The following is a 22,932-nucleotide window of genomic DNA, read 5'->3' on the forward strand; positions in this document are numbered from 1 at the left end:
GGGTTTAATATTTTTCCTAGAACTTTTTTTTTTTTTTTTTTTTTTTTTTTTTTTTTTTTTTTTTTTTTTTTTTAAAAAAAAAAAAAAAAAAAAAAAAACCAAAGAAAGAAAACATGAAAAATAAGGGAGGAAAATGTTGTCAAGTTATATTGGCTCCCTACTCTGGGAGGCCATGTCCTGCTGCATGTTTGGGGTGGGCTGGTAGTCTTAGGAGTCACTCCTAAGTTCCTCCTCTGGCCCCCATTGCATTTTCAAAGGTACTTTATTGAGTCCTGTGGCATGTGTCACCATGGGCAAAGGTGACAACACCCTTTAGGTACCATGTGTACTGTTCATCCTCAGCAACCACCCTCCTGACTTCTCTCTCAGTATTTTTCCTGCATCTTATGGAAAATGCATTTTTCAAAAAGCTCGTCTCTGAAAGATCTGACTAGCAGAAACACGGCATTATAGTGGATTTGGGTAAATTATAAACATTATCCACATGCCTCCAAGATCAGGCATTTTGGCAGGCACCGGAGCTGTCATCTCCTCCAGCTCTTACCTCCCCTGACCTCGGAGAGTTCACCACTACTTCTTTATCTTCTTCCAGTTACTGCTTTTATTTCCCAGTGGCACCATGAGTGTCCACACTGTTAAACCCTACAGGGAATTCAAGACAGCAGCAGCATTAAAACAATACCTTGGGTTTCATAGCCTTGCTACCTGAATATTGCTCTGTGGGATCACTTGCTGCTGCGTGGCCTTCCCTGCCCCATCCCACACTCTTCCCTCAGTGCATCCTTTAACGTAATGAGAAAGAAATTTAAAAAAAAAAATCCCGTAGCTGGATTTTAGTGGGTTTTTTGCCTTTCTGGAGAAGTCAGCTGGTTCACTGGCCTCCCCCCCAGCCTCATACCAGACCCCAGGACCGGTAAGAGTGGCTCAGCTGCATGGGTCAGCATTTCAGCCCAGCGGTAGGGAGAAGGGCAGCCTGCCCACATGCTGCCTCTTCTACCCCACCGGCCGGGATGGGAGGGAGCTTATCAGATGCTGAAGCAGCGAGGGTGCACAGGCAAGCCATCTACCCCGCTGTGTCTCTGGGATGCTCCATCTCTCTGCTCGCTCCCTCGGGACCCAGCTGCTTTATGGTGCCCTCAGCCTGCTGCCTGCACATCCTTTCCTGGGTGACAGAACTGGAAACCAGAGGTCAGGAACAGTGTGGTGAGTAGGACCCGAGAGGTGATCATCCCCCTGTACTCGGCACTGGTGAGGCCCCATCTTGAGTACTGTGTCCAGTTTTGGGCCCCTTACCACAAAAAAAGACATTGAGGTGCTGCAGCGGGTCCAGAGAAGGGCAACGAAGCTGGTGAGGGGTCTGGAGCACAAGTCTTATGAGGAGAGGCTGAGGGAGCTGGGGGTGTTCAGCCTGGAGAAAAGGAGGCTGAGGGGAGACCTTCTTGCTCTCTACAACTCCCTGAAAGGAGGGTGTAGAGAGGTGGGGGTCGGTCTCTTCTCCCAAGTCACAGGTGACAGGACGAGAGGAAATGGCCTCAAGTTGTGTCAGGGGAGGTTCAGGTTGGATATTAGGAAAATTTTTTACGCTGGAAGGGTTATCAAGCCTTGGAATGGGCTGCCCAGGGAGGTGGTTGAGGCCCCATCCCTGGAGGTGTTCAAAAGACGGGTTGGCATGGTGTTGGGGGACATGGTTCAGTGATGTTTTTTTGTCAGAGTTAGGTTGATGGTTGGGCTAGATGATCTTGAAGGTCCCTTCCAACCTAGATGATTCTATGATTCTATGAATGGGGTGAGGACAGCCTGGCTCGAGCTCTGCCTCCCACCACCCTTGGGATGGGGGAGTAGGATGGGGGACCAGCTCTAATAGCCTCTGCCCAAAGGCAGCGGGAAGCTTACTGACTTACTGCTTTCTCGAGGGCTGTTGCATCTCACGGGGTACACCTGCAAGCTCTGCCCAGGTGGCACTCCAGGGACGGGATGCAGGGTGACAGCTAAAAGGCCAAGATCCCACCAGGGCTGAGCAGAGGCTGGTTTTATTTGAGCCATGCAGCAAGGAGGCTACCCACTCGCCCAAACCCTGGCCCGTTTGGTAGGTGACAGCTTTTGTGTGTACCAAAGGTGCAACTTGCTCAACGAGGCAGCAAAACATGGACACAAACACGTCTGTGAGCCTTGATGCACCTTGTGAGCCACGTGTGTGCTCTGGGGTGCATCTCTTTCCAGCCTGCGTGTGTACTTGTGCGCTCTCGGCTGCAGGGGGATGTGACATGGCATGTGTCACTCAGGATGTTAGAGGTGTTGCTTTGCCCTGTGAACCTCAGAAATTGCAAGATTTGTGTGGAAATCTGATGTGGAAATCTGCCCAGAGCTGGGAGTTAGGAGGAGCACAGCAAAGGGATGTCTGGGAGAGCAGCAGCCAGACAGAGGAGAGCCACCAAGCTGGTGAGGGGTCTGGAGAACAAGTCATATCAGGAGAGGCTGAGGGAACTGGGCACGTTTAGTTTGGAGAAGAGGAGGCTGAGGGGAGACCTCCTTGCCCTCTCCAACTCCCTGAAAGGAGGGTGTAGAGAGGTGGGGGTTGGCCTTTTCTCCCAAGTGAATAATGACAGGAGCAGAGGAAATGGTCTGAAGTTGGGGCAGGGGAGGTTTAGATTAGATATTAGGAAGAATTACTTTCCTGAGAGGGTGGTCAGGCACTGGAACAGCCTGCCCAGGGAGGTGGTGGAGTCACCATCCCTGGAGGGATTTAAGAAACGTGTAGACATAGCACTTCAGGGCATGCTCCAGTGCCTGAGATTGTTGGTTTGTGTCTGTTTGTGGGTGGGCGTGGTGTGTTTTTGGCTTTGGTGTGTGTTTTGAGTTTTTTTGGGGTTTGTTTGGTTTTTTTGTGGTTGGACTCTGATCTCAAAGGTCCCTTCCAACCATGAATATTCTGTGATTCTGTAATGACAGCTGCTTTGCAAAATGTCACTTCAGTACAGGACGGCTTTGGTTTGTGCCAAGTGATGCTTTCCTGTGTTACAGGGGACCTCAAACAGCACCGAGCTCTGAATGTCTGATTCGGTGCTAAAAGCCAGTTTGCTGATGCTTTTCTGAACACATTCCCTAGGCCTTACCCTGAGGTACTCTAATAGCTCCTCATACTTTGTGCCTATGTGAACGATGTCCTACTTGGTGAAGCTCTGTCAGACATGAGCATCTCTGGACAGGGTGGGCCCCATTTAGAGCCCTGCAGTGGCCCCCCTGCCCTTGCCACGCTGGCTGCAGATTGCCCTGCGTCAAATCCCAGGGCTCAAGCTCCTGCTGGGGCTGCAGACTGGCATTAAATGGAAGCAGCTGGCCTCCTCACCGCCCTAATCAGATTGAAAGAGCGAGGGAGGTGAAAAAAAGTTAGCGCTTGCTCAGACACATTTGACTGTGTCTGAGACGATTACAGCCCGAATGCTCAAAGGGGAGTTGATGTTCTGTATCGATTTATACAGTGCAACGCCTTCCAAAGCCTGTTGGGAAGAGGCTCATAACCATGTAGCACTACTGTTGGATGATTACCGTATGATTTTAGGTAAATCTGCCTAAGGGTTAGGGTTTTTTTAGTGGAAATGCCCCACTCAAATAAATGAAGTCATCTGTCGTCTGCTAATACGTGCTAAATGACTGCTAGCCTATTGGTGGAAAAGTAAAATGTCTCCCCAAACTGTGTGAACACTTCCCTAACATATGGGAGCTATTTACTTGGTTAAGACCCACAGGCCAGGAAAGTGGATGGAGGGACAGCTTGTATCTGCATTTTTATTATTTACGAGTATTTTATTTACTCACTTGCAAACAAAGGAGTGGACTTGGCAGATCTTAAGCTTTTTTGCAATAGATTTGTCATGGTTTACTAATCAGGAGAGCCAGAGCTGTTGTTTGTTTGAAGAAGTCTTTAGAGCAGCAGCTCCCAGATTTGGGATTGGGCCTGTGTTTGAGGTTATTGGTTCCAAAATGTAAATGGGACCAGAGGACCACGAGCTCCACTCAGGCATACCAGTGGGATTTGGGGGTTGTTGCCCCCCAGATGTGACTTTTTCTAGGTCAGAGTCTGTGCTAGCACAGCTCTGGCTGTGCCAATGCCTAGTGAGTAAGCTAAAGGGATGGGTTGGTGTGTGTTGTGTTGTTTGGGTTACCGCCTGCTCGGAACCGGCACAGCAGGGAGTTGTAAAATTCCTAAATAAATGTGTATGGAGCACTTATGGGTGGTGAGTCAGCTCACCTGGGGCAGCAGGAGAGAAGAGGCTTCCGAAGCCACTGCGACCACAGGCTGGCAGAGGGCAGAGAGACTCAAGTGGAAGAGACTCGGGCACTCAGATCCAGAGAGTGTAGATTCACAAAAACCCACAGGAGAGCCCAAGCCTCCTGATGACTCAACATGCCTGGGTCTCTGCAGCTTGAGAGTCTGCCTTCTTCCGTCACAAGCTGCAGGAGCTTATGTGGGCTAAATAATTTCCAAGCATGATAGGAACGGTGCAGGACGCCCAGCTGGTGACGGAGGAAGTCCTCCCTCAAGCTTTCCAGCCAGCCAAAGGACAAAGCTCGGCATTACCTCCTTATAAAACACTCCTTATGTGTGGTGGGCCTCCAGACAAACTGGATCGGCTGGATCCATCGAGCATTTGGAAATCTTACTGCTGACAGCTAATTCTGGTTTTCTCCTTTCTTGTGCTTGCAGACTGGAAAATTTTTTGGTGCAGTGGATGGCTCAGTAATGACCCAGCTGATAAACATGGGCATGTTCAGGCGGTAAGTGGGACATCTCTGCACTCTATTTCTCTTTTTTCAGCTGGTGTGTGGGTCAGAACATGTTGGCCCCCACAAGCAGCAGTTGAGGAGGGGACAATGCACATGCTGATGCATGTGGCTCTTATTTTGCTACCAAAGCTCCTTTAGCTACCTGCCCCCTCCCCTGCCTTGCTCAGCCATCCTCACCACACACCCTGTTTCTCCTCACCTCCTGCTCTTCCACCTGCTGCAGACAGTAGCTCCTGATCTCTGTGTGGCCACAAAGCAACTGCTCCTCTGTCTTTTACAGGGCAAGATGCTATGGGAAGCACTTGTTGGCATTTTTGGTGAAGTCCTTCAGTTCCTCCTGCCACTTGGAAAACCTTTCTCTGAGCAGTTTTCTAAGTCCCTCTCAGATGTAGCGTTGCAGCTGTCTGAGCACATTTCTCTCTCTCCTAAAAATACCTCTTGTTCGTCTCACCACTCCCCCAGCCCGTGTCAAAAGGGAGCTCAGAGTTTCAGTGGCTTGAAAACAGGAACTAGGGGGACCTGAGGTAGATGATACAATTATAATTCTCCTGCTTCAGAGCCTGCTTTACTTACCATCTGAAATTAGGGACGTCTTTCCTCCCATGCTGACCCAGTTACATTAATCTGGAGCCCGTATTTCTCACTTTGCCAAATCCAGCACTGGCCAAGCAGCAAAGACACGTGTAAGCAGGGCACTGCTTCAGTTCTTCCATAGAGGAAATTTTTTTTAGAAGAAGTGGTGCACACTGACATGTGTCCCCTGGACAGTTGCATTGCTTGCTCTTGACTGCTTTCTCTTTTTGTTTTGATTGCAGGGTGACCATGTATGATTACCAAGCAATGTGCAAAGTACCCTACCACCACCACAGCGGTGCCCGGCCTCTGCTCAGCGTATGTATCTGTTGGCACGAAGCCCTCTCTGGGCTTGGCCATGGAGGCTTCCTCCTAGGATATCTCCAACACCTTGATGTAGCACGTTCCCCAAAAGAGCTTAGTAGCTGTTTGCTCTCAAGTGATGGGAATGTCCAAACTCATCTAAGGCAGATTTCTGAGGCAGTGATGGCCACTGACAATGGTTTCCAATTTGGCTTCCTATTGGCGTATAGCATCTCACAGAAAATAAGGACCAGAGAGAGGACAGGAAATGGACTATCCCGGGCTTCTCCTAAAAGCCAAGGACCCAGCTTGAAGCTGAAATGAACAAAAGTGCTTTCACAGGGCATGGTTTCATTCAGCAGCTCAAAAAGGAGAGTTGCACTGCCAGGGAAGAGAGCATCTGGGAGAAAGCTGTCACCCTCTCAGGGAAGCGTGAGTGGGCTTGGGGTAACAAAGAGAGGGGTTAAAGCTGCTGAGAAATGCTGATAGCCCAAGGCACAAGCTATCGGAGTGAATAGTTTTGCCAGTACCTGAACACAACCTCTCTTTAGTCTGATACAAACTAATAATCTAATCCCACTCTACCTTCCTAACCTGGCCTCAGCTAGGAAGAACGAAGTAATTACTCAACACTCAGACCACTTCAAATGAGTTGAAGCAACCCTAAATAGGCGTGTATTTATTGCTGTTATGACTGGGGTTTTTAATACTTTAAAATGTGGTGTGCTGGAAGTACATTCTACAGCATGACATGGTCATTTTTTTTTTTCCAGTAAAAGAATTTCCAACTGATTCTTACTTTTTAATAACGTGTTACATTTTTAACAATATATATCAGTTTTGGCAATAGCTATACTTAAGCTGGGTAGATAAAATATTGTGATTGCAGTGAAAATACTTGCTTGATCATATACTCGAGAATTTTGATTTCTGAAAGAAAAGTCACAAAAGATGAGCTGCCAAAAACCAGGTGAATTGGGAAGAGAATAAAAGGGTGAGCATTCAGCCTTCATCTCTCTCTTTCCCCTCTTAGCAAAACCCTCAAAAAGGAAGAAATCAAGGAAAGTCCATTTTTCATATGCATCATTCAAAGGGAAAATCAGTGAAATTCCCAACCCTCTGTAGGTTTTACTATTTGCTGACTTATTTTGGTTGAAGATAAGTCAGTTAGCAGCAATGGAACATTATTTTGTGTTCTGTGACTGCTGCATCTCTTTTGGGTTTGAGGGTATGGGCATGATTATGAGAGGGAGAGATGAAAATTAGACAGGGTTACCACGAAGAAAGGAAGCAGCAGGATCCTCTGCAGATGAACTGTCCCTGGGACAATGCTGGATTTCCAATTTGTAGCTGAAAAGCAGGAAGACGATAGAAGTCATGCCATCTTGAGGAAAAGCTGGATGAAAGCACAGTTAAGCATAATCAATCAGTGGCAGATAATACTAAATCCTGGGCAATGCTGTAGCTTGTCCCAGAAACACCACTTGCTATCAGAATATAAAAGCATCCTAAACTGGTGGTGTCCCATTTAGCTGTGTTTCTCTCCTGCTCTGAGCTCTCAAGGTCGTCCATACTGGAGAGAAATCATCAAGCAATTACATCTTCAAAGTCCTTCATACATTTGTGATAAACTCCCTGACCCTGACGGGGAGGGGGTGAGAAGATATTATTAGTAGCAAGGCAGCTCTGCTGGCTTTTGATGTATTTTGAACATTTTCCAGTGATGCCCAGGCCTCGAATTTCCAGCCTGTCTTCAAGAGCTCTGATCAGTGGAGGGAATTGGTCTGAAACGTGGGGCCCTGCATAACAATTATAAACTCTCTGACCAAGTCCTTATGGTATTTCTCATTTCTTCTTTTGTTCTCCAGCCAATTTATGCCTTTCTAGCTGCAGTGAAATGGCTGATAAGTGATTTCCTCATGTGAGTACCGAAAGATGGGGGGTGTTTGGGAGGCTCGGGGGCGAGAGCTGAGAAAGCTGCAAGCGGAGGCCCCCGGCGTAGGGCACTGCTCTCAGCCTTCTCCTGACATTCAGCTCAGCGCCTCGCTCCTGGGAGACACAAAGCTATTACCATATTCCCATTTTGCAAACGGAGAGGCAGAGGCCCAGAGCGGGTCTGGGATTTACCTGAAGTCACTCAGTACAAAGTGGCAGAGTCAGAAATAGGACTCGGGTCTCCCGGGGCCCCGTGCGGATCCTTGATGCTGAGTCCTCTCGCCTGTCTCCTTTGCCCGTGACGAGCGAACGCCCACCTTCACTTCACAGGGGGCAAAGGCTGAAGGAAGGAAGCCATGGAGCTCAGGTTTGAGTGACAGGCAAGGGAGGAGAGAAGGAAAGCCTTGAATCGAGCTCTGGATTCAGGCTCACCTCAAACTTCTGGGGGGAACTGGAGTTCAAGTTCAAAGAAGGATGAAAAGTGCCGCTGCTCAGCTTGCTGGGCGGGCAAAAGGCAAGGTGTGGAAAAGATCCAGCTCCTAGGGCTTGAGCATAATTCATAATAATTCAATGTGATGTGTCTGTGTAGCCAGAGTACGGGCTCCCTGGTGGCCACCCATGCTTGCTCCTCAGGTGGGTCTCACGGTGACTGGATCCCCTCCCAGCCTCAGGGGCTGCCATGCTCAGTCCTTCCGTCGCTGGCGAGGTCCCCTCACAGTTTGTACTTCAGGTCAAAGCCCATTCAGTTATCCCGCAGTACAGAGCCCATGATACAGAGCTACACTCGCATCATGTGGAGAGGAAAGAAAAAGAAAAAAAAATTTTGAAAAAAAACCACCTCAGACTTCCACTGCCAGCAAATTCATAGTAAACATTTTAGAACTGATACGCTGGGCAACGGGGCCATCTCCGTGACACCTGCATCCTTCCAGGCTTGCTGAAAAAGCATCCTCTGTTCTTGCTCTTTTGACAGCTTCCTTTTGGAGTTTAACATGAGTAGCTTCTGGCACTCAGACAACTTGGCAGATGGTGAGTACACAAGAGTCCAGCCGCCCCATAGCACGTGAGTGTGACAGCCGCTGGTGGCAGAAGAAGCTGGATGGGGAAGCCTGGCCTCGTGCGAGGAGCCTGCCATCTGCCCTGCCACCTCTCCCTCCCTGGGCACTGGAATCCAGCTTCCAGGTCCCACCAGCACCCCATTTCTCCTCACTCCCACCCCCATTTCAGGCTGCCACAGTGCTGGAGGGGTCAGGGTGAGGCGTGTGGAGCTTGGAGCATGCTGCTTGGTTTCCTCAGGGTGGGGGGGAGGCTCTTCTCTCCAAGGATCTCCACCCAGCGTGCAGTGGGATGAGAGAAACCATCAGCTGCAAAGCCCTTTGGTTGGAAAAACTCCCCTCCAGTCCTTCCTGAGGGAGGCCTGCAGGACAGGACAGAGTAGGGCTGGAGCAGCAGGCTCTTGAGAGCCTAACAGGGGTCTCAGGAAGCTAGCCAGAAACATGAAGGATCTTCTCTTGCCCACTGGACCCTCTCTGGAAGAGAGAAGATGATTTTCAGTGGTGCCCAGTGACAGGACAAGAGGAAATGGGCACAAACTTGAATATAAGAAGTTCCATCTAAACATGAGGAGGAACTTCTTTACTTTGAGGGTGACAGAGCACTGGAGTAGGCTACCCCAGGATGTGGTGGAGTCTCCTTCTCTGGAGACATTCAAAACCCACCTGAACAAGTTCCTGTGCAACCTGCTCTGCCTGGACCTGCTTTGGCAGGGGGGTTGGACTAGATGATCTCCAGAGGTCCCTTCCAACCCCGTATCATTCTGTGATTCTGTGATGGTGCATGGTATTGCACAACAGCTGAGTGCAGCAGCTCCCCATCATCCCCATCTGCCTCCCCATCGCTGCCCCACAGGCAGGAAGGATGTTAATGAACCTGAGGTGACCTGAAGGGAAAGATGAGTGCTCTGCACAGCCATGTAGGTGCCATTAATTACATCCTCAGTACTTATTCGGCACTAATGATGCTTTCAGTGGGCACAGTGGTACCTCCCCTGCTAACTGTGGGGCTGAGTCTTCTGCACTGAACTGTCCTGGCGTGATGGGGAAACAGTCATTTTTAGAAAGCAAAATTTCATGTCTGGGTGCTGTTTTGGTTCCACTCACCTCCTCCAAAGAGGATGGCCAGAGACGGCGGTGGTGGTCGCAGCCATCCTCTGGGTGGTCCTGGCTGCTGCTTAACACACATGAGGACAATGGGAGTGCTCTGAGCAGAAATGGGTAATGCAGCACCTGAGGCCATGCCAGAGGGACTGCTCTTTCTGGAGGACAGACCAACCTGGTGTTCCTGCAGGGAGCTGCTGTGGATGCCAAGTGGCTGCAGTTTTATGTAGTCTTTGCTTGAGGAGATGCGAGGAAAAAGAGGGGGGGGGTGGTTCTCACTGCTGTCCTGCTCATCACCATTTCCTTTTGTGCTTTCATCTCTCCCTTGTGCCACCTCCATGACTGCTGTGTGCGAATCCATCTCTTCGCTGCGCTGCCATCCCGTCAAACTGTCACGTGGCTCCATCCTCATTGTGTGTCTGTGTGTGTCGTGCGACTTTTCCAGCCAAGGCTGTCTTCCATCACTGTAAGTAGAACCACTTAGCAGGGAAAAGAGGGGGATTCGGCTAGAAACCGCAGGCTAGGAAAGATTTTGGACAACGGGGAACTTGCAGAAAGGTGTGACAGAGACAAGGCAGTGCCTGGCTCTGCTTCCCGGCGCTGTAAAGGAGGTGATGCTGTTGCTCGTTGAGCTGGCTGAGCTGGTTGAGGTGTGAGATTGAAGGTCTGTCACTGAGAAGTCAATAAAAGAAGGGACACACCAGCCTCCTCAGTGGCTGCGGGCACAGACAAAACCATCACAGGTGGGCCTGTGTACCATGGCATGTCCTTCACTTTGGTTCCCAGCTGCCCCATTCTTTTCAGTTGTTATGCCAAAACCAAAGACCGACCTGCACCTTCTTGCAGGAAAAATTATATGGGTCTCGTAGACCTCAGATATTGAGAGGCAACTTAAGTCTTCTTTTCCACACCCCGTGGCTTGGCTCCTTCTGATGAATGCCAGCCCAGCTCCAGGATAATGCAGAATTACTTTCAAGCAGTTCAGCTGATAAGTATATGCTCTAGCTCATAAATCCGCTCCTACAGGCAAGTTAGAAATCCCTCCAAGACAGAGTCCAGACCGTGGCTGTGTTTGTATCTCATTGCTTCCATATCTAGCTTGTGTTCACTGATTTGCTCTCTGCCCAGCAAGACGTATGTGTGAGACAGAGATAGAGAAACAGAGACAGTTGGAATGTGTCTTACTGTATGAAGAAGAAGAAGAGAAAGAGAGTGTGGCTATGGATTGAGGAAAAAAAAAAAAAGAGTGTCCTTATGTGGGGGAGGGAGTAGAAGGGTGGAAGAATACTATTGGGGCTGGAAGAAATGGATTGCACATGTTGTTAAGAATGGGCTGTAGGTTTTTGCCAGAGATGTTAACGTTTTCTTGACTGCCTGCCAGTGCTGGTGTATGCAAAAAATTATGGAGAGAAGGAGACATTTTGTGAGAGGGAAATTGAGCACACATTTAGTCAGGGATATGTGCAGAGGAATTAAGGGTCGGGGATCTAATGCCTGACTGTGCACCTCTGGCTCTGCAGCCCCGTGCCTGTTTCTGCTCCCCAATTTCTCCTGCTTTCTGGGAAGGTGAGACTTGCCGTTGGAATATGGGCATGGTATATTCAGACTGCACTCATCACCACAAATCTGCTTTTCAGAGGTGGTGAGAAGACATGTTTGTTTCCACAGATTTTTCACTGCTCTCAGCATCTCATTCCTCTCTCTGTTTGTAAGGGCTTCTGCTTTTATGGACATCACCACAGGTTTGAAAGCCTTTAATTAAGCCAAAAATACTTCCAGTCAAGGCATGCAGCCTAGAAAGGACTATTTTTCTCAGAAAAGTTTCCTTTTTACTGCATGGTAATGTACACAGAGGGTATTTTACAGGATAATTGATTGAATTCTGTGTTTTGTATTTGAAACTAAGCGGCAGATTTTGTCTCGTGTGTTCCAGAGTAAATCCACTGACTTGGGTGCAGTTACCCATGATTTATGCTGGTGGCAAAGAGTTCACAATCTGGGCTGTGCAGTTCATAACAAAGCGCAGCGGCTGCCTTTGCTGCTCAGAAGGATTTGGTTGCCAAATGTCTGACAAAGTCTTTCTGGAAGTGCAGATGGTAGCAACGACAGCCTGGAATTAACTCACTCTTTGCTATAAAGTTTGCAATTTGTTATCAGCTCCTCTGGCTGTTTACTAATCCCTGACCCCCAGACTCTCAGATAATGTTCTGATGTCCAGCATGTGCTCAGCCCGAGCGTTTTGCTGATGATGTACGTGCTACTGGGCTCCTCTGAACTTCTCAACTGGGCTCCTCTGAACTTCTCAACGCTGCTGCAGCTGCACGGCTTCCAAGCAAATTAAGCGGCAGCAGGCTTAAGCATAATCTCTGTCATAGGTCTTGCCTCTCTGCAGAAGTTAGGAGATTTTAAAGTGGCTTCTTTTCATTTAGCCTGTGCCAAGGAACTGATTTAAGATGGTCTTTGCCGGGGGGGCGGGACTCGTGCCAGTTTAGCAGAGTTTAAAAATACAGCTTGGTGCACGTGATGAGGTTAACCCAGAGCAAGTCGGACTGCAGATGTTGGTGAAAGGCTCAAACAGAACCTCAGCCTCTGTTGGTGACTTAGCCCCTGCTGCCAAGTGGCAAAAGTGGCCCTGAAGGGACTAAACCCCCTGCACTTCCCACCACTTACCTCCAGATGCACTGGCTGCTCCCGTGAGTGCCACCACAGCGTGGTTTGGCCCAGGATTAGTGCTTAAGTGTTACCTCTCTGGTTCTGTGTCCAGAGCTGGGGTACAGACACCTCTTCCCCGTGTGTGCAGGCCAGGCCAGCAAGCGCTGCTTGGCTGGGTTTGTCCTGCCTGTGGTTCATGAAGTCTCTTCAGTTGCCTTTCCCCCCAAGGACCCACTTCTCCAAGCCCACCGAGTCCAGCACAATGGCCCTGATTCAACACTGGCTGAGGCTGGGAGGCCTCAAATCTCCTTCCATCCCATATTTTCCAAGCCGATGGTCTGATTCACCCCCTCCCTGCACCCCATCCTTCACGCCACTGGTTTTTATATGGCTTTAACTGTGTCCGCTTTGATGGCACTACATCAGGAAGCTGGAGCTAGTGGAGAATGTCATTCTTTGCCAGAGACGGGGAAAAAATGAGGACCTGGGTGAATTCTCTGCTATGTCAGGACCCGTTGCCATTCCTGACGTGAGCAATACACTAAATTCTTGCAAGCAGTCGTGCCCCAACTTTATCAGGTCACCTTTGTGGTCATCAGAGCTATTCTTCTGAGCAAGAGCAGGCACAGCCTGTTGCCAACAGCTGTGTTCCAGTGACAGCCCTGGGCACTCAGCGCTGCAAATCCAGGGATAACGCAACAGGACTTTGATAGTTCGTGGCTGAGGGACCAATGTGTGGTTTTGTCACGTGTATGTCCCTAAGAAGGCCTGTCTCTGGCCCAGACCACAAAAGTCTGGCCACCTGTGTCAGAGTTTTCCCAGGCACTAGTACAGTGAATTAAGTCTGAAGGAAAGGGCTCCCACTCTCTGTTCCTCATACCCCTTTAGTGTATTAGGGACTCCACTGGCCAGAATATGGTTACCAGCCCTGCAGCTGGTCTGAGCTGGAAACCAGCTTCTCTCCTTACATCATAAACGGGGTTATTCTGCGCGTTTCATCAGAAATGTCTAAGCCTTTGAAATTCACCTCAGTAACAGGGTCTTCAACTGCTCATCCCAAATGCCCTCTTGGGACTGTTGGATCCCGTGACAGGTACTAGTCAGAGGCATTCTCTGTTTTAGCAGAAATGGGAGAGGCTTTTCCATCCTTCTGGAGTGTGGGGTTTCGGGTGCAGTGCCTGCTAGCACAGAGGGATGGGGAATGGTGAGGGAGCACGGCCAGGCAGCTCCCGGCTCCTGAAAAAAACCCATTTCCTTGATTAGTCTGGTGTGAATGCAGGGTGAATGCAGAACAAGGCTTTGTGCTGATATCAAGCCCTGTGTGCTTTTAAACCTGTTCGAAAGGAACCTAACCGTGATACCCAAAGGTGGGTCCCACACTCTGGGAGGATTTAAGCAGGAGGCTGCCTTGCACATGACATTTTTTAAGAATTCAGAAGAAAAGCACAAGGCACAAGTACCAGGGACTCTGTGCTGCAGGGAGGTGTTTGAGTACCCATCATACTCACCTGGGGAAGGCATTAGGGAGGAGGTAGGGCTGCAGCTCCTGGCTCTTAATGGATGTCTTGTGTCGCTGGAACATCGGGATGGAGAGACAAATCAGAGAAAATCATTGGCCTTTTTCTCTTCTCACGTAATCCACATTGTTTAGACGGCAGGCTCTGCGGGGTGGTGCCTGCCTCTGTCTGTGTGCTCCAGCACTGCCAGGGGAGAGCAGACCGTAGCTCTCAGAGAGGGTTTTACAGTCATGCAAATTACCCACCAGAATCATGGACGTTCTCTTGGTGCCTTCTTACCATATATTTACTGATTAAAACCCATGTTGCTGCATTTTTCTATAAACCTTCAGCCCTGCTGCTGCGAGGGATAAGCTGGTCGTTCTCCACATCAGAAGGACTCTCTTCCTTGCCTGTTTTTCCCCCCCTGGCAGGGCTGCTGGCAGCCACCGTAGGGGTGGAGGGCTGCAGAGCCAGCCTTTTGTGCTTAGACCCAAAGCTGATGTAGAAACCATTTCTCATACTTGTTGTTGGCTGAGCCACAAGCACCTCTCCCTTAGCAACAAAGCCTCGCTTTTCCCTCGGCGATGTTCCCCTGTGTCTTACAGAGGCAGGAGCTGGCTTTGCTACCTCTGACTGCAGAAAATAATTGCCAGAAGGGCCCAAGGTGGTAGCTTCAGGCAAGGCAGGCTTTGCTGAACTCCTAGAAAGGATGCCCTTGCTTCTCAAGGGAGGCTCAATAAGGCGGTTCAGCTCCCCCTCATCCCCAAATTAGTTTGGGAGTCCCACAGAGTGCGACTGATGAGTGATGGAGCAGCTGCTCCCTGCCTCTGCGGTGGATGGCTCCCTCCAGGAGCCACTGCCATGCATTAGCAGGTCTCTGCTGGTCCTTGAGAGCCACCGTCTGCTTCCCTGTGGTCTCAGGCCAGATCTGCTTGCTGGTGATGTTTTCTTTTTAATGTGACACATGTTCAAACGCCTCAATTTGCCTGCTGTGGGCTCGCTCTGAAATGCCAGAGGGCTCAGGGTGGGTCAGCAGTTGATGGAGAACCTCACTGCAGACACATAGGGTCTCCTAGGAGGCAGATCCCTCAGCACAGGCACTGAGGACAAGCCCAATCACAGCTTTTAATATTTAAAAAATATGCGTGAACAGGGCTGGGTTAGGCAGGAGGGACTTTATTGACGCTAATGGTTTGGTAGACCCCCCTCTTCCTTTGAACGCTGGGGTACCAGTGCCAAAATGCCCCTGTGTGCTCCAGCAGTGCCAGGGGAGAGGAGACCGTAGCTCTCAGAGAGGGTTTTAGAGTCATGCAAATTACCCAGCAGAATCATGGATGTTCTCTTGGTGCCTTCTTACCATATATTTACTAATTAAAACCCATGTTGCTGCATTTTTCTATAAACCTTCAGGTCACGGGGGTCCCTGGGGAGCAGCAGTTGCTGCGGCCCCATGGCTGTGGCTTCAGCAGGACAGGGTCTAGCCTGGCTTTGGAAAGGCAAGTGAGAATATTGGGCACATTTCTCACATAGGCTGGTTTTCCCACACCACCTAGTGGGAGCAGGCATCACTGCCTGGCTGCTTTCTGCAGCATCTCCTTCCCCTTCTTCTCTACTAGACACCTGCTCTTGGCCACTGTCGGGGAGGGAGGACATGGGGCTGTTCCTCCAACCTACACCACCACTCTTAAATACTGCCACCACCACTCTTAAATACTGCCATCTCAGTGTAAACTGTTCCTGTATGCTCCCCTGCCCTTCCTTTCTCACCCTGTCTCCTTGCCATCACAGCCCACAGGCACAAGAAGCACGACACCTTGCAACCCTGTGACACCGAGTACCCCGTGTTCGTCTACGAGCCGGCCATCAAGGAGACCAACGGACTGATCGAGTGTGGAGACTGCCAAAAGTAAGAATTTCAGATTCCCTTTCCTTTGGGGGCTCCCCGGGCCATGATGAGTTGCCACTGGTGATGGCAACTACCTGAGAAGAGTCACCGGCCACTGTGCCTATTGCATGGCCACTGCCACCACCACAGCAGAGCTAAGCAGCCAAACTGGATAACAAGGAGGTGAAAAGACCGAGTTACAACTTATTGATACAGGAGAAAAAAAAATTGAAACCATCTGTTAATAAGTAGAGGTGGCTGTAGAAGGAGGGAAAGAACATTTAAATATATATATATATCTTTCCATTGCACAGATTTCAGAGAGGGACTTTTTCTGTTTTTTCACATTTCTGGCAAAAGTTTTCCCTTTAGAAAATTTTCCTTTTTGCAATGCTTTCGGCTTTCCTTTTCCTTCTCGTATTTTCCCTCTTTTCTGTTTTTCTACAGAAAAGAAAAAGAAAAAAAAAAGAAAAAAACGGGGGGGGAGAAGAAGTGTTAAACTGAAAGAAATGAAAACGCAGGTCCACTTTTTCATTTTCCGTTTTCATTTTAAGCGAATGAATGGTCCAAAGTAACAGCAAAGTCATTGTGAAAAGAGGCCGTTTTCAGCAGTTGCATAGCACCATCAGCAGTCATGTGCAGAAAGGTGACAGAAGGATGAATTTCCACTGGGCCAGCTTTCCCTAGCATGAGGCATCCGAAAAGATCTGACTAGAATCCCTCTTTAAAAAAAAACCAAAAAAAAACCAAAAGCAAAAAACCCAGACCAATCCTACCTAGTCTGACTTACAGTCTTGGACCAACTACAGGAAAGATTTAAAGGTTAGGAAAACACCCTGTGCTAGTCAGCACGGCTTTAGGAAAACCAGGCCTTGCCAGACATTGTTTTAGAAGAAGAGATTGCAGATTTGGTGACAACAAGGTATTGTGTAGGTGCAATAAGCTCCGGGTGGATCCAGAGGAGCTGAGTGCCCCAAAGCGGCCTGTTTGTCCATCAAGCTGTTGCTGTGGAGATCATAGAATCGTAGAATGGTCTAGGTTGGAAGGGACCTTAAAGATCATCTAGTCCAACCATCAACCTAACTCTGCCCAAAAAAAACAAACAAACAAACAAAAAAAAAACCACCACTAAACCATATTCCTGAGGACCATGTCAACCCGTCTTTTGAACACCTCCAGGGATGGTGCCTCAACCACTTCCCTGGGCAGCCCATTCCAATGCTGGATAACCCTTTTGGTGAAGAAATTTTTCCTAATAGCCAATCTGAACCTCCCCTGGCGCAACTTGAGGCCATTTCCCCTTGTCCTATCTCCTGTGACTTGGGAGACGAGATGGACCCCCACTTCTCCACACACCCCCTTCAGGTAGTTACAGAGAGTGATAAGGTCTCCCCTCAGATCTCCATCATGGATGCAGCCTGGGGCTGACCCCTCCTTGCTGCAGTGCCTTCTCCTCGCTGGAGCCCAGCACCCATCCACCACCACCTCCCACACCAGGGAAGGTGGCAGAGGTTCCCACCCTGGGTATTTTGTCCTGTGTTGGTTACAGCAACCCACTGAGTGGTAGGAGCTGGAGCGGGGCTGAATAATCTCAGGGTGACAAGCCTTTTTCCTTTGGATCATGAGGAACAGTGTGGTGAGCAGGAGTAGGGAAGTGATCGTCCCCTTGTACTGAGCACTGGTGAGACCACACCGTGAATACTTTGTTCAGTTCTGGGCCCCTCACTACAAAACATACATTTCGGTGCTGGAACACATCCAGAGAAGGGCAACGAAGGGGTCTAGAGAGCAAGTCTTCTGAGGACAGGCTGAGGGAGCTGGGGTTGTTCAGCCTGGAGAAAAGGAGGCTGAGGGGAGACCTTATCGCTCTCTACAACTAACCTGGAAGGAGCTTATAGCCTTGGTCTCTTCTCCCAAATCACAAATGACAGGACAAGAGGAAATGGCCTCAAATTGCACAAGGGGAGGTTTAGATTGGATAATAGGAAAAATTTCTTCACTGAAAGGGTTATCAAGGCACAGGAACAGGCTGCCCAGGGAAGTGGTTGAGTCACCATCCCTGGAGGTATTTAAAAGACTTCAGATGTGGCACTTAGGGACACTGTTTAGTGGTGGACTTGGCAGCGTTAGGTTTACAGTTGCACTCAATGATCATGAGGGGCTTTTCCAACCTAAAGGACTCCATGATTCTATTCTGTGATAAACTCCGTGTCTCTGACTGCCAGTCCCACTTGATGCACTGCCTTATGGTATAGGGGGGTTGAGGCAGCACCTCACCAGTGCCATCAGCAGCACCCACTGACTCCTCTTCTCCTTGGTGGTTAGGCGCTGGGTCCTGGGCACATCTCCTGTGCATCTTCATGTTCAGGAGACACACATGCCCTGACACAGGCTCTGTGGAGCATCAGTCAGTGGCCTGCTGGGGGCAAACGTGCAGGCTTGACCCATCACATTTCACAAGCCCAGGTGGTTCCCAGTGGATCAAGGATAGGCTGGGTGCTCCATCCTGGGCAAAAATTTGGATTGCGGATTGGTGCATGGGGCACCTCTATCCCAATTATTGGAGCGTGTGAGTCAAAGCTCCCAGAACAGTCATCAGCCAGGAACACTGAAATGGTTGCTCGCTGCAGCGTGTGACATTCAATGCCTCTGAAAGCAAACCCCTGGAGGTTAGAAGGCAGTGAGACTCGGTGGGGAACAACCAGGGAGATGGGGTGGTCCTCCAGTGGGCTCAGGTTGGTGGGTGCAGTGGGCACGTCCTCACAAACCTGTGTTTCTGACAGAGAAGCCCTCTCCCTTGGCTGAGAGGTGGTTAGCAGGACCAGGGGCACACGGAGCCACGTACCAGCCCTGCCACCCGTGCCAGCATGCCAAGCCCCCTGTCCCCCACCATCCCTGTGCCCAGCAGCCCCAGCCCAGCCTGCAGGCTCCTTGCCAGGGCTGTAAGGCCACCCAGAGCCCGGCAGGCAGGCACTGGAGGACGGGCAGCCCAGCTGTGCTTGGGCTGGCTGCATCCTCTGCACTGGCAGAGGGCAGGGGTGGGAGGTGTGACACAGGCTGGTGAGATGCCCAGACACGTACAGTGACTCACAGTGACACCAGCGTGCGTACGCTTGGACACACACCCCGTGCCACCCCCTCCCCGTGCTCGCCCAGGGGTGCACGTGCGGGTGTGCAAACCCACAGCCATGGGCGCCTGCGGCCCCGTGAGCACAGTGGCGTGTCTGAGCTGCCCACGCACACACTCACTCATGCCCAAAAAACCCCACACACAGATGAAACACGTGCCTGCCCTCATCCTGCTCTGCCCACGCAAGCCCTCGGCTGCCTGCACAACTAGGCACAAGCCCTCACGTGCACATCCCTGGGCAAACACTTACCTCTGGGCACATCCTCACTCGTGCCTGTGCCCATCATCAAACTTTTCTGAAGCCTGTTGGCCCAACAGGGAAGGGACAGGTGAACTTGTGGCTGCAAAGGTGAAGCTGCACATTCTTTTTGTGGCAGTGGGCAAGACCAAGCACCAGTTGGTCAGTTCCACTACACCAACATAACGTGCAGTGCTACTGGGATCCTCCATTTCTTCCCCCAGTAACGTGAAATTTAGCAAAACTCTGGCCCTTACAGCACCACGTAGTACATACAGCCTTGTATTGTACGCAGCACACGCATAAATATAGATTGAATGGCACGACACACGTCTGGATGAAACCAGGCCTTCTCAGGGGTCACCTGCTGTGACACGCTGCTCCTTTGGGGAGGGCTTGCATTGGGTTTTGTTGGCTGGGTGGGTTTTGGGTTTGATTTTGGCTTTTGTGCCAGGCATAAATCTGAGCCAGTTCAGAGCTTCAAGAGGACAAAAAAGTGTGCTAACATCAACTGCCCCATGTGCAGGGGGCTGCTCGCTGTGTCTCTTCCCCCTCCTGCTGACATCCCTTTTCTGATGATCTCTATTGATTATTTTTATGTCTCTGCTGTGGGCCAGGTGGTGTCGGGGCAGCTGCTCTGGCTTTGAAGCAGGAGGGATGTGCCTTGTCCCACCCTCTCTTTTCTTTGCAGGATGTTTGTGGCACAGCAGATCGCCAGCAGTAACCTCCTGCTCCTCGTCATGGATGCCACCTGCGACTGCAGCGTCTTCCCACCCGTCCTGCTGGATGTGAAAGAGGTCAAATATATCCTTCCACATGCAGCAGGAGGCACAGTTCCACAGGATCTTTTGTCTCCGTGTTTGCTAGGGTGGAAAACCTGCTCCTGGGACAATTGCCATAGGGGTGGAGGCCATGGCAGTCAGGCAGAGACATGGAGGGAGCAAGGTTGAGGTGTGGTGGAGAGAAGGTAGCTGTCCTGACCCAACCCTCCATGAGGAAACCAGCCTCCACTGGCCAGACTGTCAGGTGCGCTGCATGAGGGTGAGGGTGGGATGGGCCAGGAGAAAGGGTCAGTGGTGGGGCGGGCGCAGCTGGGTTGGCTCCTCAACACTGCTCCCAGGTGCTTCTGTAACTCATCTCAGCTGGGGCCTTGTCCCTCACTCCTCATAAGGGCAATGACATGGTCCAACTTGTCAACGGTGAAGCTGAGCCCTCTCCATGCCTTTTGGCCACTTTCAGCTGCCCCTTGTTCCTTGCCACCTTCTAGCACTTGAAGAAGTCTCCAGCCCATGCTGGGGTGACCTGCCCTTTCCTTGTCCTACCTCCTCCATCCCCCCAGGCTGTGCAGTTATACCTGGATAACTTGCATCAGGGCTCCTTGGGTCTGTGTGGCTCTGGTCCCCCTGCTTGGCACTGCCAGTGGTCCTTAACAGCCTGGCACATAACGCTTCAGTGAAGTGTGAACGGATGCGCTCCCAGAAGCTGCGGCGGCGGCCGGACACGTGCCACGCGTTTCACCCCGAGGTACCCCGGGGCAGGGAGGGATGGAGGGAGGGAGAGCACAGGGCTGGGTGTCACCATGGGTGTCCCTGTGCCCATACACACATCACCTCCTCTTGTGCTGCCTGTGTGGTGTGCCCGTCCTGCTGGCTGCACCCAGAGTGGCTTCCTCGCAGGAGGACGGTCACACTGGTGACACCTGGGCAGGGCTTGAACTCAGGCATCACCGGGTTGTTGGGTTTCTTCGAGAGGAGTTTCACCTGCTGAAAGAGCCCTGATTCCTGTCACCAGTCATAGCAACCTGGGCTTGGTGCAGCAGCAGGAAGCTCTTCTGCCTGCTGGGCCAGCAGGATTTTGGTCTGGGCACCTTTGCACAGCGTGCAAGGAAGCCCAGCTGCCCGTCCCTGTCCCCTCGAGCAGCAGACACAGTGATCTACTCACAGGAAGGACCTGCAGGGGGGATGTGCAGGCAGTAGCTGCTCCTGCTGCAGCCTCTGAGGCTTGAGGGGTCAAAATCAAGGTGTAGGGCAGAGCATGGCGAGAGCCAGGGAGGTGGGTGGCTTCCAAGCTCACAGGTGGGTGCCACAGCCCATGGGCATCAAACCAGTCCCTTCCTTTGACCCCGGTGATCCTTCCTCTTGACCCTCTGCTATAGGCACTGCTGCCCTATCCAAAGCACCTCTCTGATGAAGACAGGCTGAGACAGTCAGGGTTGTTCAGCCTGGAAAAGGCTCCAGGGAGACCTTAGAGCAGCCTTCCAGTACCTAAAGGGGCTACAGGAGAGATGGGGAGGGACTCTTTATCAGGGAGTGGAGTGACAGGATGAGGGGTAACAGTTTTAAACTGAAAGAGGGGAGATTTATATTAGATACTAGGAACAAGTTCTTTACTACGAGGGTGTTGAGGCACTGGAACAGGTTGCCCAGAGAAGCTGTGGATGCCCCATCCCTGGAGGTGTTCAAGGCCAGGCTGGATGGGGCTTTGAGCAACCTGGTCTGGTGGGAGGTGTCCCTGCCCAGGGCGGGGGGGTTGGAACTGGATGATCTTTAAAATCCCATCCACCTCTAACCATTCTATGAAAGGCCAGGGGCAGCCACCCTGGCTCTGAGCAAGCTGACGCCTTCTCTCCCGTCTCCCAGGAAAATGCGCAAGACTGCGGTGGCGCTGCCGAGATCCCCATCTCGCCAACGCTGCTCCTCCTGCCCCTGGGGCTGCTCCTGCGGTGACGCTGCCTGCAACGCGCCCTACGTGGCAGAAACCTGGGAAGGAGGGAGCTGCTGTGGGCTGGAGCAGTGGGAGGAGATGGGGGCACAGGCTCTTCTTGGACACCCACTGAGACTCACCATGGAGACCGGGATATTAACAATGCAGTGCAGCACATCCTCTGTCCTTCATCACAACAACCAGTGTGGTGCCGATGGTGGAAGCTGCTCCCTCCTCAGAAGCCTGCAGCAGAAGACCTGTGTGAGGACTGGCAGGGTTGGCTCCTGGCACACCACCTACTGAGCTGCTCCTCCTGGCCGTTAGCTCACAGCCAGGACAGCCAAAGTCGTTGGCATGGCTCTGATTTTGCCATCACCCCGCATCCCTCAGAGCCTCCCCGGGGAGATCTGGCTTTAGGAGAGCAGGAGGGACAGGGGACACTGTCTGCCTGTCCCTTGGTGGGAGCCACCGGGCTTTTGAGCACCTGGGACCAGAGCAGCCCAGGCACAGCAGGGCAGCAGCGTCTCCTGGTCTTGCAGGTGGTCCTCAACCGGGACCCCAGGGGCAGGACATGGCACCAAACCTGGACTGCACTGACTGAACACGCAACTGGACAATGGGAGGTAGCACGGCTTGACTAGTTAGTTGCAGCCATACCAGCTCTGCTGAGGAGACCCCTCCTAACGCTGCTAGCACAGCAGCCACTTTCTTGTCTAGATGTGGACTTACTTCTGGGAAGGAGTTCTGTATGACCCACCAAACGAGGGGGTGTGTTCCCCACTGCCTGCTGGCTTCACTGCAGAAGCAGCTCAGAAATGGGCACTTTCCCCCTCGGAGCAGCACTGCCCTGCTCGTTGATGCTGCCCTTGGTTGCCCAGGGGACAAGAAGCCCCCTGCCCTGAGCCCAGCGTTCCCAGCTGGTGGGCACGGGCCATTTCTCACAGAGCTTTATGGACAACGGGTGGGGAGCACCCATATTTTCCTTTTATTTTGTATGAACTGCTCCATACCATCTCGTTAAGAACAAATATATGGCATATTTTAAATAGATGCTTAAGTTTCATCGTGTCATG

At 51.1% G+C, this 22,932-nt stretch overlaps 1 protein-coding gene across 1 annotated transcript in view; it reads left to right on the forward strand.

Moving 5' to 3' along the window:
- The window catches only part of CACNA2D4 (calcium channel, voltage-dependent, alpha 2/delta subunit 4), a 136,091-nt gene extending 114,094 nt beyond the window's left edge, over positions 1–21,997 (forward strand). Inside the window, exons 30-38 of the mRNA XM_014937494.1 lie at positions 4,706–4,776; positions 5,601–5,676; positions 7,530–7,582; positions 8,570–8,625; positions 10,198–10,218; positions 15,692–15,809; positions 19,848–19,960; positions 20,598–20,680; positions 21,796–21,997. Coding sequence (XP_014792980.1) covers positions 4,706–4,776; positions 5,601–5,676; positions 7,530–7,582; positions 8,570–8,625; positions 10,198–10,218; positions 15,692–15,809; positions 19,848–19,960; positions 20,598–20,680; positions 21,796–21,882 — 678 coding nt within the window. The 3' untranslated portion in view covers positions 21,883–21,997. The remainder of the gene's footprint in view (positions 1–4,705; positions 4,777–5,600; positions 5,677–7,529; positions 7,583–8,569; positions 8,626–10,197; positions 10,219–15,691; positions 15,810–19,847; positions 19,961–20,597; positions 20,681–21,795) is intronic.
- Positions 21,998–22,932: the final 935 nt, after the last annotated feature.

Source organism: Calidris pugnax, unplaced genomic scaffold (assembly GCF_001431845.1).
Source record: "Calidris pugnax isolate Ruff unplaced genomic scaffold, ASM143184v1 scaffold1, whole genome shotgun sequence".
NCBI classification, from domain to species: Eukaryota; Metazoa; Chordata; class Aves; order Charadriiformes; family Scolopacidae; genus Calidris; species Calidris pugnax.